Here is a 15,828-nt window from a genome sequence, read left to right as displayed (position 1 = left end):
AGCATTGGTTTCTCAGTTGCCCTACAGGGTCTCACGTTGGCTCATGTGGGAAGTTTGCTGTGCTCTGCCGTTCTGCCAGTCAGGGTCCATGGTGGAGCTTCCACCATCATGCAATTCCCCATCTAGAACATGTCATCAGAACAAGATAGATAATGGCACAAAAGTGTGTGTAGGAAATACAAGATGTCTCAGTCACAAAAGTGTGTGTAGAAAATACAAGATGTTCCAGTCCTGCCTCTGACTGAGATTAAAAAGGGCAAACTTTTCCCAAAGGAAGTAAAGAAAGAAAAATTATGGAGGTGTGTTACTCAGTAAAAGATTGTGCTTGAATACTACCATGTATTAACCTCCATGTTCTCACCTGCCTCCTAGCTGTTGGGTAACAAGGCACTGACTTGGTCCTACTATGGTTAATTTCTGCAAACCTTCCTTTTCAGACCTGTCTGCATAAGAAATAGAAACTGGTAGTTAACTGGTGTACTCCTAAGATTCAATGACATTTTATAAAAATTTTCTCCATAGGCTCACACTGAAGAAACTTTTAAATTTGGTTTTTACTATTCACAATGATGCCTGCTGATAGTCACTATGTCTGCCCATATTTACAGAGCTTTATGACTGATTATCTTTCCCGTCACAGTCTGCATTGCAAGAGTTCAGGTGCCACGCCTTTCCAGATCATTATTTTATCTTTTGTGGCTTGACTGAGGCTTGAATATAGCATAAGCTCAACAAATAATTATAGGATTGAATTGAAATGCTGAGTATTCAGTCTGTATCATTGTACTTCTCATTTTTTCTTACTCAAATATTCATGCTGGAGTAAGCTAGGGTAGGAGGAAGAATGTAGTGACTGGGTGCCTGGCTGGTGCAGGTCCTAGAACATACCCTTTCCTGACACCCTATGTGGTGTCTTCTCACTGCTATTGTTTTTTAAGTTTCCATTCTGCTTCCTTTCTTTCATTTCCCCTTCTCAGATTTTAAGTTTCATTTCTACCCAGTTCCTGTAGGGAAACTCCCTTGTTTTCAGTTACCAGTTTTCTGGCTTGGTGAGTGAATCTTGCCCATACCTGCTTCTGATCTCCACGGAGACAAGACTTCTCCACTTCAGCCTAAAGGTCTGTGGGGCAGTTTGTGAAGGCAAAGGGCAGGAAGTTTGGGAGGAACAGACTGAATGTATTTGGATGAACTTGTGGTTCTGAAGCTGCTCTTAAAGCAGAGAGCCTGCTTGTATGTTTTCTGCAGAAGAGAGATATATTGAGTCTGGGGATGGCATGACAGCTGGAAAAGGAAGACTTAGGAACACTGAGACCCTTGTTTGCTTCTTGGAGGGATCATCATTATTTCTCAGGCTGAATTACACTCATCTTCTTTCTGTTCTGAGGTTTTGACTTTTCTACCTTGCTAAGGTGAGCCAGAGAAACTTTTTTTTTTTCAGAAATAGAAAAATCTGTTTTTCTTTTCCTCCAGTGAAGTGTGTGAGATGGGGTCCTGTTTTCCCTCTTCATAAAAGCCCAAGCTCCGGGGTGCCTGGGTGGCTCAGTGGGTTAAAGCCTCTGCCTTTGGCTCAGGTCTTGATCTCAGGGTCCTGGGATCAAGCCCTGAATCGGGCTCTCAGCTCAGCAGGGAGCCTGCTTCCCCCTGTCTCTCTGCCTGCCTCTATGTCTACTTGTGATCTCCCTCTCTGTCAAATAAATAAATAAAATCTTAAAAAGAAAGAAAGAAAAAAAAAAAAAAAAGCTTAAGCTCCTCGAGAGAGCCAGTAGAGACAAGAGTCCTTATCTGTACTTGTGGGAGGGAAAGGGATCTTAGGGCCCGTGCCAAGGAGAAGACACTCTTGTAACTCCTCCTATTACTCTTCTTGTACTGATAATTTCTGAAAAGTTGTCCAGAACTTTCGTGATGAATCACCAGACTTTTGGTCAGCCTGATGAGAGAGGCTGGATGATCGGACTGCTGTCCATCTCTGCAGCTCCCCCACAATCACTTGTCTCTCTGGGGCTCCAGTCACAGGGAATTTGTTCTCTTCTGAGTGAACATAGCTTACTCTCACCTCAGCAGCACCCCACAACACTCTGGTGTCCACTCCTGATTTAGAACTTGTCCTCCATCATCTTAGACATAGTTTTCCATTGCTAAACTCCTTACTTTTCAATTGCTAAACTCCTTACTCCTCCATTGCTAAACACCTTACTCCATTTTCTCTGCACAGAGCTAAGGAAAGGAGTCGGTAATTTCTCAGAAAGAATTCCATCTTAACCTTACCTCTGAACACTTTGTATCATATCTCTGTGTTACATAATATTTTGATGTGTACTTTCCTTTCTTCTCCCTTTTCAAAAGTCATTGGTCTGTCTCTTACATCTAGACAAGTTTCATATCTGGTGCGTATTAATTGTTTACTCAGGGGGCTAGTACAGTGTCCAACGGATGGGAGAAAATGGGCTTTAAATTTTTTAAAATACTTTTGATTAAATTCACAAGAGCAAAAGCATATAACTGTGATGAAAAAAAAATTGTATTAACACCTACTGAACTGTCAGGAAATATTAAACATCTATAAAGGATTATAATTTGGGTGAGTGGAGAGAAAGTAAAGAAATAACTAAAGAATGATGCAGTATAAGAAAAGACAAAAACAAAGAAACAATAGCATTAAAAGACAAAAAAGACCCATCACAAGGCTCAGTATTTATGGTGTACCCTGCTAAAGTGCTTTGCAGGTTTTTTTTTTTAATTATTATTATGTTCATTTAGCCAACATACAGTACATCATGAATTTTTGATGCAGAGTTCAATGATTCACTAGTCACAGATAACACCCGTACAGGCTTTGCAATTTAAAATAGTTTTCAGGCTAGGTCTCAGTGTGGGAAGGTGATTTTCAGCTGAGTTTTCAAGGAATTGATGGATTTAAGATGGATTTTTGCCCAGAGTGATCAAGGAACACATAAGGCAGCCAGTGTGGGTGGGGGAGGAGTGGGAGCTGGGCTGAGGGGATGATGCAACAGAAGGGGATGTATAATGTGGACCGACGTTGACCATGATAAAGAGTGACTCAAACTGAATGACATGCATTTGACTGGAGAAATAGTAAGATTAATATGCTTAAAAAAAAAAATCATTCTTGCTGGTGGTGTGAACAGTGATGAGAGCTGATTGTATGAGATGAATGACAGTATCAGGGAAACTGGTGGGGGACCTTTTCCTGGAATTCAGGTAAAAGACTCAGTTGGATGAGATCTAATTTGAGACAGACAGGGATGAGCCTGCCATACCTTATGGACTCTAAAAGAATGATCTGTAGGTCATTTGATTCTATTTCTACATTTGAAGAAAGGGAGTACTTTTATTTCTCAAGGATTTTTATATAAGGGATAAATAGGTCTAAGTGATTTGTAAATTGCAACTGATTATAAAATTGTTAGTGATGAAATTACCTCCTGATTGTGGCCCTTGCTGTGTCTGTAGGTGTCTCTGGGGAATGAATTTGAGGACATGGAAAGGCTCTGGGTGGAACAGGTACATTGGGAGGTAAATTCTTCTGGACCATTAGAAAACTGCTAATGGAAAGGAAAGATGAAAAGCTAATGAGAAAGGTCTAAGCATGTACAGAGGGATGAGGAGATTCTAACTTTATGTATTCATGACACTTTTTGTTCCTGTGTATGATGCACTGTTCTAGGTACTGAGGCTCTGTCAGTGCACAAAACCATGCCTGATGTATGCATGGATTGCTTTTTAGGAGGAAGAGGCAGACATTTAAAGATGCTATGTATTACATAGCAAAAATAAGAGAAATATAGCAAATGTACAGCAAGCAATAGTATCAGCAGTTTTGCTATAGAGAAGTCAAAGCAGGTTCTGGTAAGAGAGCTGAAGAAGAGATTGATGAAACCAAAGAGTGAGTCATGCTGAGATTGGGGAGTGGTTCCCTGCAGAGGGACAAGCAAGTGCAAAGTTTCTCTGAGGCAGCAGTGGCTTTTGTACTTTTTTTTTTAAAAGATTTTATTTATTTATTTGACAGAGATCACAAGTAGGCAGAGAGGCAGACAGAGAGAGAGGAGGAAGCAGGCTCCCTGCGGAGCAGCCCGATTCAGGGTTCGATGCGGGGCTCGATCCCAGAACCCTGGGATCATGACCTGACCCGAAGGCAGAGGCTTTAACCCACTGAGCCACCCAGGCGCCCCGGCTTTTGTACTTTTGACTTTAAGAAACTGGAGAGAAAGGCAGGATAGATGAAGCTCAATAGCAGTATTCTAGGGGAAAGAATTCAGTCTCAAAAGATCATGTTATAATTCTACTTATACAAATTGACCAGAAAAGGCAAATCTGTAAAAACATATGATCAATGGTTCCCCAAGGCTCAGGTTCAGAATGGGGATGACGTCTAATGGCATCCAGTTGGTTTTCAAGTGATGGAAATGTTCTGAAATTGGACTGTGGGGAAAGTTATACAGTTCCCTAAGTTTGCTAGAACCATTGTATTGTACTCTTAAAATGAATGCATTTGATATAAACATAACTTGATAAAGTTGTTTTTATTTTTATTTTTATTTTTTGGTTGGTGAATTAACTTTTATTTTTTTCAAATTTTTAAATTTTTTATAAACATATAATGTATTATTAGCCCCAGGGGTACAGGTCTGTGAATCACCAGGTTTACACTGTTCACAGCACTCACCATAGCACATACCTTCCCCAATGTCCATAACCGCCCCCCTCTCCCCGCAACCCTCAGTTTGTTTTGTGAGATTAAGAGTCTCCTGTGGTTTGTCTCCCTCCCAAACCCATCTTGTTTCATTTATTCCCTTCCTGCCCCCCAAACCCCCCACGTTGCATCTCCACTTCCTCATATCAGGGAGATCATATGATAATTGTCTTTCTCTGACTGATGATAAAGTTGTTTTTAAAAAGTGAGTCATGCTAAACCATAAGACATTCAACCTCATAAAGCAAACAGAGGATTGCTGGGGGGTGGGAGGGTAGGGATAGGGTGGCTGGGTTATGGACATTGGAGAGGGTATGGGCTATTGTGAGTGCTGTGAAATGTGTAAGCCTGATGATTCACAGACCTGTACACCCGGGGGCGAATAATACATTATATGTTAATAAAAAAAAAAAAAAAGGTGAGTCATGCAAATATCAGGGGCAGGATCACCCACACAGGAGAAGAGCAGTGCAAAAACCCAGGGGCCATAGTGGGTTTAGTGTATTTAACAGAGAGGATGTATTTGCGGGTGGGGAAAAAAAGACAGAAAAAAACTGATGGGTTGCACAAGATTCTTGGTAGGAAGGGCTTCAATACCAGTAGAAGAAGAGAAACTAGCAAGCTTGCCCTGGTGGGGTGAAATTTGTCATGTAACATTAAATGAGAGGAAAGTGTTTACAATTATTACCAAGAGCCTGAAAAGGGCTGATACTGACCTATTCTTCCTGTTTGTTTTCTTTCCTTTATTGTATATTAATGTTTTGCCCATTCTAAATCTCTACATAATCAGTATCCTTTCTATTTCTGCCTTCCTTATCATGCTCCTTTCAACATTCCCTGCCCTGCAGGAGTCTGTGAACAAGGACTCCACTGTCAGGACAAGAAGAAACGAGGGGAGCACTGCAATGGATTTTCCAGCACAGATGAACATACAGAAGGAAGTGACCTGCCCCATCTGCCTGGATCTTTTGACAATGCCCCTGAGTCTAGACTGTGGCCACAGCTTCTGCCAAGCTTGCATCACTGCTAAGAGTAAGGATTCAGGGGTCCACCAAGGAGGGGAAAGCAACTGCCCAGTGTGCCAGTGCAAATACCAGTTTTGGAATCTCCGACCTAATCAGCCCCTGGCCAGCATAGTGCAGAAAGTCAAAGAGAACATGAGGCCACGGCAGAAAAAGCTCTGTGAGCACCATGGAGAAAAACTCCTGATCTTCTGTAAAGAGGATGGGAAATTCATTTGCCAGCACTGTGCCCAGTCTGTGGAGCACCGTGGTCATCAAATATTCTTCATGGAGAAGGTGGCCAAGGACTGTCAGGTAGGCCCAAAGGAGGAAGTAGATGTGGCAGAAAATTACCTCAAGTGAATCCTTCACTTTTTAAAATTATTTTCTTCCCTTTGTCATCATAGAACTGAGCTCTGCGATCTCTTTCCATATCCTTGTTTAGCTTCTGAGATTTAAAGGAAATTTTTGTGCACTCTATCATTTGATCAGAAATAAGTCTAGGCTACAAAGAGAAGTTGGATGAGTGGAGAAATGCTCCCCAAGATAAATTCTGATTTCTCCTTTGAGCAGAAGGGTTTCTGGAGAACATGGTTGGTTGGATGAGAGGAACCTGTCAATGAGATGAGAGGACTTTCCTTGCTGCAGGATCAATTCTTCCTCTCGGAAGAGAGAGAATCAGGTTACTCTTGTTCAAGGGATGATAGCTTGCATCATCCAGGGATGCAGAGTATATTAACCTCTTCAGGTTTTTGTCTACATCTTAGATTCTAATCACCAGTTTCATTTCTGTAACCTGGTCTCTTCTGAAATGAGTCTGATTTCTTCCCTCTCTCCAGGTGCTAAGAAAGCTCATAGCTTAACTCCGGTGATTCTTTTCTCACAGGAAAAGCTCCAGGCAGCTCTGAAGAAGCTGAGGAAGGAGCAGCCGAAAATGGAGGAGTTGGAAGCTAACATCAGAGAGGAGAAAGCTTCCTGGAAGGCAGGAAGAGATATTTCCTGAGGGAGTACTGAGACAGAAAACTGGCAGCACCTCAGTCCTGTCACAAGGAGGCCCCTTCCTCTTTGTTACCTCAGATTAATGAGTTTGGGGGCTTCTCAATTAGTCCTCATTTCACTCCTTTCCTGTTGAGGGTTGGGTGCCAGAGAGGATACATATCACAAGTGAAACCAAATATTTGGAGGTGAAGACATGGAGGAAAGCAATGTAAAAATGACTCATGAATCCCATGTCCAGTATCCATCATCATGTCTGAGGCACGAATACTTGCAGAAAACACATCAAGGAAAGCCCAGTGTTCCCTATTTAGGAGCTGTGGGTGGAAAGGGTTCCTAGGCAGTGTGGCATGATTACCCAGGACAGGTGTCTGCAATCCCAGCCTCATCCAGGTGTCGCTTTGTGTCTTGGGGTGGGCTTCGTTAAAGCAGACTTTAATATATTCCTTTGGGAGAAACTCAGGAGAAAATACTGGGGAAATGGTTTTCTCAGTAGTTGTTCTCTGACTGTTCCCTTCTCTTTGAGAAGTCCCTGAAGAAAATAGTTCTTGTCTTGGCACCCAGGCCCAGACAATGTAGGCTCTTGGCCAGAAAGACTGACTGCCTCTTTCTCTTCTCATCCCCAAAGAATCGTATACAGACTGAGAGACAAAGGATTCTGAAAGGGTTTAATGACATGAGAGCCACCCTAGACAGCGAGGAGAAGAGCGTGCTGCAAAAGCTGGAGGAAGATGAAGTGAATGTGCTGGATAACTTGGTAGTGGCCAGAGACCAGCTGGCCCGGCAGAAGCAGTGCTTAAGGGAGCTCATCTCAGATATTGAACATCAGATATGGGGGTCATCAGTAGACACAGTGCAGGTAAGGCTTGGATTGGAGCTCCCACATGATGAGATTCAGGGTAAACAGAGAGACAATATTTTCTTCTCTGCTGGGTCCCCAAACTTGCTTCCTCATGGCGACATTCAAGGCTCTTGGGACCCTCAGTACACCTTCTGTGTCATTTCAAGGGTCATAGGGATAATTCAAAGTATGAATGACAAAGAAAATTGCCATTGTTCGTAATTAATGAAAGGCAGTGCAAAAAATTCGGAGAGAAATTCTTTATAAGCTCCCATTATCTGTCTTCTTGCATTTGCAAGGCATCTTTCACTAAGTTTAATCAAATACCACAAATCTCTGTTTATGTTTGATTTTCTTGTTGTTGAGTCCAGACTGTGCAAAACCTGTGGTTTTGATTTGCATTTCCAAGTGTAGACCAATAATGTTGAACATCTTTCCATGTTGTTTATTGGAGATTTGTATATCTTCTTTGGAGAAATATCTATTTAAATTCTTTCCCCATTTTTCCAGTTGGGTTGTTTGCTTTTTATTGTTGAGTTGTAGGAGTTTGTTGTATGTTCTCTATACTAATACCTTATCAGATATATGATTTGCAAATATCTTATCCCTTTTTGTACATTGTCTCTTCACTGTCTTCCTGGTGTCCTTTGATGCACAGAAAATTTTTAACTTCGGTGTGGCCCAACTTAGTTATTTTTCTTTTATTCCCTGTGCTTTTTTTCCTGTCATATCCAAGAAATCATTACAAATCCAGTATTGTGAAGATTTTTCTTTTTCTTTTCTTTGAACAGTGTTATACTTTCAGATCTTAAGTTTAGATCTTTAATTGCTCTTACATCATAATTTACATGTGATATTAGTCATCCATTTTTTTTTAAAGATTTTATTTATTTATTTGTCAGAGAGAGTGAGCACAGGCAGACAGAGAGGCAGGCAGAGGCAGAGGGAGAAGCAGGCTCCCTGCTGAGCAAGGAGCCCAATGCAGGACTCGATCCCAGGACCCTGGGATCATGACCCGAGCCGAAGGCAGCCGCTTAACCAACTGAGCCACCCAGGGCTCCCAGTCATCCATGTTTAATATTATTGTAACTGTTGTATTATATTGAGCCTTTTTGGGGAGAAATAATTTGGTAAAAAGGGTGAGGAGGTGACAGTGAAGGGATAGGCTGTATGGGACATCTGTCCAATCTTAATTCAATTAATTCATTTTTTTTTCCCTTGGTAACAACCTCTTGAATTACCCATTAAGGAACCATCCTCATCCTCAGTCCATGGAGTTGGTTAGGGTTTATAATATTGGTAGCATCAGGGATGTATGTGTCTCTCAATTCTAGGTAAATCAGAATATGAGATTCCCATATGCTTACCAATGATGCAGTACTTAATTAAGATAGGGACCTGACCCAATTTAGGTCAATGATTTTTATGCCTTAGAATTTTACTATCATGACTAGAAAGAGAAGTTCCCTTTTTCAGCAAGTAACATATCAGGGATTATCATTTAAAGCAGGAGAGTCAAGTTGATTCCATACAGTGTCTAAGAAGAAAGCCAATATTGCAGGTGGAAAATAGAATTTGAGAAGAACAGATTCTGATGACAAGATTTTCATTTAAAAACCTAGGTATGACTAAAGTTACACCTGCCCCGGAATTTATTCTTCTTTCTTTCTTTCTTTCTTTTTTTCCATTTTATTTTTTTTTTCTTTTTAGTGTTGCAGCATTCATTGTTTATGCATCACACCCAGTGCTCCATGCAATACAATTCTTCTTTCTTTTAAATTTAAAACCAGTTTTAGTCATATACAATAACAAAAAAGCCTAATACAGAGAATAAAACTTTATGTGAGGATCTAGAGCCAACTGGTAGTCAAGACTTTATTGGTATAAAAGGGTTAGGCTGGAGAGAGGGAAACCAAATATATTGGTACATTTCTGTTCAACAAATTAGGCAAATAACGTCTATGCTGGGAATAAAAAGATGGCTAAAAGATTTTGAGGATATAAACTGGACTGGCTTAATACAATATTGGAATTCAGAGTAGAATATTATAGTTTCTAAAGCAGTGACTTAGTAGATATTGGTATCATTTTGGACAATGGGATGTAAATAGTTGGGAAATAGTAAGCTACATTTTAGACTTCCTCAGGTTCTGGTTCCTGTGGCTTATTTCATGCTTAAAACTGGGGAGAGTAATTTTAGGTAGTATAGAGGACATATATAGAATGAGTAGAGGGAAGCCAGAGAAACATTTGTTTGAAGTTCTTGATTACTTGTACCTGCAGTGAAAGAAAGTATACTTTTGGAGAACTATTATTATTAATTCGTCATCTTTCACTCTCTAGAGCCTGCAATGATGTCTGGCTAATATGGGTTTCACCTTTATTTCTCTCTAGAATACATAAAAGCATAATGAGTTAATGAGGTCTCCTCATGAATGTATTTTTTTAAATGTCAAAGTCTCTTATCTACTTGTTAAATATATCACATCTCCAAGTACTAGAAATCATCTTTCTAACAGCCTTACATGAGCTCTTGGGATGGTTGATCTCGGTCTTATCTCTATATTTCGTCCTCCATACTCTGATAATCTATTTATTCACATCATACCAAGGAGCTTTAGGGGACTAAGGTAGAGAAAACTTTTTAATTTAGGAGATCTTATAACTCTTGGAGGGTTGCTGGACAAAATACAGGATGCATAATTAAATTTTAATTTCAGATAAACAATAAATTGTTTTCTTGTAGTAGAAGGGTATTCTGGCATCCTAAATATTGCAAGAGGTGTACTTAAACTAAAGTATCTTAAATTAAATTTTAATCAGCCATTTTTATTTTCTAAATATGGCAATCCTATACATGACTCATGTTTTCTCTCTTCTCCCTAGGATATGATTAATGTCATGAAAAGGTATGTGTGGGAGACCAGGTATGGTCCTTTTTTTATGTGAGGACAGAATTATAGCCACGAGAGTTACCTTGGGATCAATCAGAATTAAAAAAAAAAAAAAAAGTCACCGAGCTGGGGAATTTGGGAATTATATTATTACAAATTTTTGATCACAGATGAAGATTTTCAATGGAATTGGGGTGGTGGGAGGTCACAGAGCTAGGGCAATGAGATCATGATTTCACTCATTCTGGTCAAACCTGTCTATGCTGCAGTTTGTTTCCATATTTCATGGGTGCCTATCTTATTTCAGAGAAGAAACCTATCCTCCCTCTGCCAAGCTCCCAAATTTTCCACAAGGACAGCTCCTCTGCATTTATTTTGTTCATGATATTAGAAGAAACAAGGTCTTTCTAGTGGTTTTAATTGCACTTCCAAAAAAAAAAGTCTCTAGTCTTGGGGAACAGTGGCTTCGTCCTGATGCCAATAATTAATCTCTTCTTGCTTACATACGTTTGCATCTTGTATAAAATACGGTCTTTTGTCTAAAGTTGCCTACCCACTTGGCAGCATCAAGGTCTTCCTAAACACATGAAATTCAGGCCACTATTAATTTAGTTGTCATAACTTCTTCTTTTCCAGATGTTTGTAATGTTTCCCCAGAGAATATAACCTTAAATATTATTATCTGGACATCTGTACTGGGATAACAGGCTTTGGAGACCCTTCACACTTTTAATACAAGAGCTCCATACTTGATAACCTAAATCCTTCCATAGCCAAGCTCTGGAGCTTCTTATTGATCACATGCCTGGGAACTCACATCTCTGGCCTGTCCCTGGTAGAACCACTAAGATGGCAATGACTTCTTCATATATCAAATAATTTTTTTTTTAGAGGTATAAATACCTTTTAAAGGCACCATTATTTCATCTAGCTTTATTATTAAAAGATAGAGTATGTGGTTAATTTTTCCATTTTAGGAGGAAGAACATGAGTTTCTTTGAGGTGAAGACCTTCTGAAGATCACACAGAGGGTAAATGGAAAGGTAGACATGAGCATATTCCTTCTGGTTGCAGCATCAGGGATCTCCCCAAACCCCCTTCTCCAGGATCTCCAGTGGAGAAAATTCAAGTGTATCAGTGGAACGAAAAGTAAGGGAAACAGTGGTCTTGCCGAGACTTAAGGTCAGAAGTATGGGGTGATCAATTTTTGCCTTCTCTAGGAGTGAGAAGTGGACCTTGAAGAAGCCAAATATTGTTCCCAAGAAACTGAAGAGTACATTCCAAATTCCAGATCTGAGTGGGATGCTGCAAGTGTTTAAAGGTAAGGGGAATCAGAGGAAGGTTGTAGGTGTGGAATTCTTGTAGTATCAGGGCAAAATAAGGGGGAGGAGTTTTCTGGATGAGAGAAGATGGAGGCCTGACAAGGAGAGCTAGATTTCTTATGCTGAAAGACCTAAGGGGGAATGGGCAAGGTGTCTGTCATTCACCAGTTCATAGGCTCACAGGGCTCACCTCCCTATCCCCATCCTAGTGAGAAGATAAGTATCAGTGTTTATTCCTTTGTTTCTAACAACATCATTGAAACTTTTGTTATTTCAGAGCTGACAGAGGTCCGACGCTACTGGGGTAAGAAGGAGTTACAGGTTCTTCAAATCACAATATTATGATCCCTTTTTAAACATTGTGGGTACTATTAGGTCCCGTGATCTTAGTCTCATGTATTCCTCCCCAAACATGCAGGCATACAACAGTTCGTAAGTGTTCTACTCATCTCTGACCCACCACATAAGTTCCTCGCAGTCCATTCCTGATATCCTACCTCACAATGTCACAAGACACACCTACTCTGTATCCATCACCTGACCCTCTCATTTTTTCCTACAGTGGACGTGCTGCTGAAGCCAGTCAATGCTATTTCGAATATTGCCATTTCTGCTGATAAAAGACAAATGACAACTGTGCACAACTTCTCTCTTAAAAATCCATTTCTATGCGATTTCTCTGCTTTTGATGCCTTGGGCTACCAACATTTTTCCTCAGGGAAGTATTATTGGGAAGTAGATGTGTCTGAAAAGATTGCCTGGATTCTTGGGGTGTACAGTAAAGCAAGAAACCTCAAGAGAAAAGAGAGCTCTGGGTTTGTTTTTGATCCAAATGTAAATCGTCCAGATGTTTACTCCAGATACAAACCTCAGTTTGGCTACTGGGTTATTGGGTTACAGAATGAATCTGAGTATAAGGTCTTTGAGGAGTCTTCTACCTCTGATCCCAAGATCTTGACTCTTTTCATACCTGTTCCTCCCTGTCGTATTGGGGTATTCCTTGACTATGAAGCACGTATCGTCTCATTTTTCAATGTCACAAACCATGGGTCACTCATCTACAGGTTTTCTAATTGTCAGTTTTCTCATACTGCTTATCCATATTTCAATCCTTGTAACTGTCAACGCCCCATCACCTTGTGCCCACCGAGTTCCTGAACCTTTTCAGTCCCTCACCCACTTCTGTGTAGCGCCCCTTGTCCTGGGGCTCATCTACAACTGAGCTCCTCTGCACCATTCTGAACATGTCTTCCTTCTTTTCTCCATCTTTCATTTTAGAATGTTTTTGACATAGTCTGCTAGGACTGCTGTCACAAAATACCACAGAATGAGTGGCTCAAACAACAGAAATTTCTTGTCTCACAGTTCTGGAGGCTGGAAGTCTAAGACCAAGGTGTCAGCAGAGTTGGTTTCTTCTGAGGGCTGTGAGGGAAGAGTCTATTCCTCGCCTTGTAGCCAGCTGTCTTCTCATCTTCCCAGTGTGCATTTCCATGTGTCTAAATCTCTCTTTTTCTAAGGACACCAGTCAGATTGGAAAAGGACCCACCCTAATTACATCATTTTAGTTTAGTCACCCTGTAAAGACCCTATTTCCAAAAGGTCACATTCTCAAGTTTTGGGGGTTAGGATTGTAACACGGGAATTTGGGTGGAACACAAGTCAACTCAGCAGTCTTTTATACATACCTACCATGCAGTGAAAGCTTGAGCTTTTCCTTCCTAATATTTTGTCTTCATTAGGGGAGAATGCTTTATTTTTCCTTATTAGTTTTTGCTTAGTATTAAGAGAGAATGCTTACTTGCAAAGGGAGCACATCTAATCCCTTTTATAGAAAGAGCAGTATTGCTGTACCTCCTCTGACATCTCCTTTCCTCATTCCCTCTGCTGTTTAAGGGAATTAACAAAGGAAAAATTATAAATTCTATCCAAGTGCATAGGACATAGAACAGTGCATAGGAATCTGTCACTAGGTAATGAATCCTTCAGAGTGTGTTGCTTTACCAATAACACCTCTTTATGTATCACAGAGTTAAAGCAGACGTGCATACGTAAAATATATACTAAGAGTAGATTTTTGGTACTCAGAGTCTCTAAGGTCAAATCTTGTCTCTTTGCTTATAAGTTGTGTAAATTTGAACAAGTCACTTAGCACCTCTTGGTCTCATTTTCCTAAAAAAAAAAAATTGATGTTAAAGATTGTACCTATTTTGTAGGGTCCCATTGAGAAATCGAATTTTATTAGAGGTGAAGCACTTACCTAAGCGTCTTCTGTGTAAGAATAAGTATCTGTTGTTGCTGGAAAAATATAAGCTGTATCGATGGGGAACTTTTTTTTTTGTTGCTTTGGGTTTGGTCTTGCTTTAATAAATGATAATTGACTCTACTGAAGTCTCATTTCTCAGGTCCCCAAATCCCATGCAGGCAGTATGAGTTTTCATGTTGTGCCCCACAGAGAGGATCAGGACTAGGCTCATCTGTGCTTATGAGAGACAGCCTTCTGGGGCTCGGTCTTTTTCCTCGTGGTGCAACACATGAATATGCCACTGCATTTACCACCCTCTGCACCTTTCACCTGCTTCTCTGCCTTCTCCTTCTCCTTTTTCTCCCCTTTCCCCTCTTCCCCCTCTCCTTCTCCTTTGTCGCCCCCTTCCCCTCCCCCTTTCCCCATGACCACCTTCTCCCCCTCCTCCCTCTCCATCTTCTCCTTCTCCTTCGTTAGAGAATATGAATGGATGATAGAACTACCTAAGAGAGTGAAAACACAGATTGTTCTTTGAGAAGCATGCTTTATAAATTAGGACAGGCTAAGCCACTATACAAAATTTGAATCAAGATTTGCAGGACAGGACAGAAAGATGAGAATCTTGGCCATGCTGGATGAAAATGAATATGTCTGGCATGGGAGCAATGTACATATCTGTACATGTCTATCTATGTGGGTGTGTGTATATACATATGGGTATATATACATATAATCGTTTGTATCAATACATGTACATGTATTAACATTATCCTGGTTAGTCCTAACAAATATCCTAAGAGGGAGAAATTTACATCAGGAGATTAAAAGGATTTATAAAGTGAAAAGAAAGGAGTTCATAAACCATTAAAATGTTCTCCTATGGTCCAAAGGCTAATGAATAGGAGAGGCAGAATTAGTACCAGTTGTGTGTTACTCCAGCACCTGTGGCTCTCCTGTGCACCACGCCACAGAGAAGGCAGCAGCCGGACTCCCAAGGTGTGGGGAAGAAGGGAGAGCCAGGAAATGTTACGTGCAGGGGAAGCCTGGTGCAGCTTAGGGAAAACCGGAAGGGCCATGAAATGCAATTTGATATGCTCAGTGCCTCTAGCCTAAATGAGACAGAAGTAGGTCATGACCATAGGCAATATTATGGTGAGCTTCTCCATGGTCAGCGTGTTACTGCAGATGACATGAAGAAAATATCCCCACCCTTTGTGTAGATGGTGAACATTGGCATTGGAGGTCCTAAGGCGGGACTCTGAAAACAGATCAAATTTTGTATAATGATGCTATACCTCCTTTGCGGCCCTTATCAAATTAACGAAGTTCTATGGGATTCAATTTCTCCTGTATAAAATAAATAAAAATAATAAAACTTACCTGGTGGGGATGTTGTGGGATTTAAATATTAGGATATTTGCGATAACCTGTTATTTTCTAGCACATAAGCAGTGCCCCAGATTCGTGCCAATTTGCGCTTTTTATTGGTTTCTTTTCTGACTTGAAATAAATGCTTTTAAGAACACACATTCATTTATTCTAAAATCATTAACTTTGCTCTATTTCAAGAAATAGAATAATTTGAGTAACAAAACAGTCTTTCACATTTCCTTCTATCCAGTTTTAAGGTAAATATTAGAGTATTGCAAAAATAACTTCATACTCCTCATCTCCTATAATCATAGTAAGCCCCTTCAACTTAACGTATTAGGTAAAAATGTATTCATATTCTCCTGGCTTGCAACAAACTAACACAAATTCACTGACGTTCTTAACTTTTAGGCTTAAAAGAATGCACAGTTACTCTACCAGAGTTTCTGT

At 40.3% G+C, this 15,828-nt stretch overlaps 1 protein-coding gene across 1 annotated transcript; it reads left to right on the top strand.

Annotated features, from left to right (window-relative positions):
- The first annotated feature begins 1,011 nt into the window (after positions 1-1,011).
- LOC308350003 (E3 ubiquitin-protein ligase TRIM22-like) lies at positions 1,012-15,519 on the top strand. The gene is made up of 8 exons (XM_080815004.1): positions 1,012-1,118; positions 5,560-6,027; positions 6,599-6,694; positions 7,337-7,567; positions 10,436-10,458; positions 11,664-11,764; positions 12,043-12,069; positions 12,328-15,519. Exons 2-8 carry the CDS (start codon positions 5,617-5,619, stop codon positions 12,921-12,923), a joined length of 1,485 nt encoding a protein of 494 aa, XP_080671130.1. The 5' UTR covers positions 1,012-1,118; positions 5,560-5,616; the 3' UTR covers positions 12,924-15,519.
- Positions 15,520-15,828: the final 309 nt, after the last annotated feature.

This window comes from Martes martes (assembly GCF_963455335.1).
Source record: "Martes martes genome assembly, chromosome: 10".
In the NCBI taxonomy this organism is placed as follows: Eukaryota; Metazoa; Chordata; class Mammalia; order Carnivora; family Mustelidae; genus Martes; species Martes martes.
Note: the sequence above shows the minus strand (reverse complement) of the source record. Positions and strands in the feature narration are given on the sequence as shown.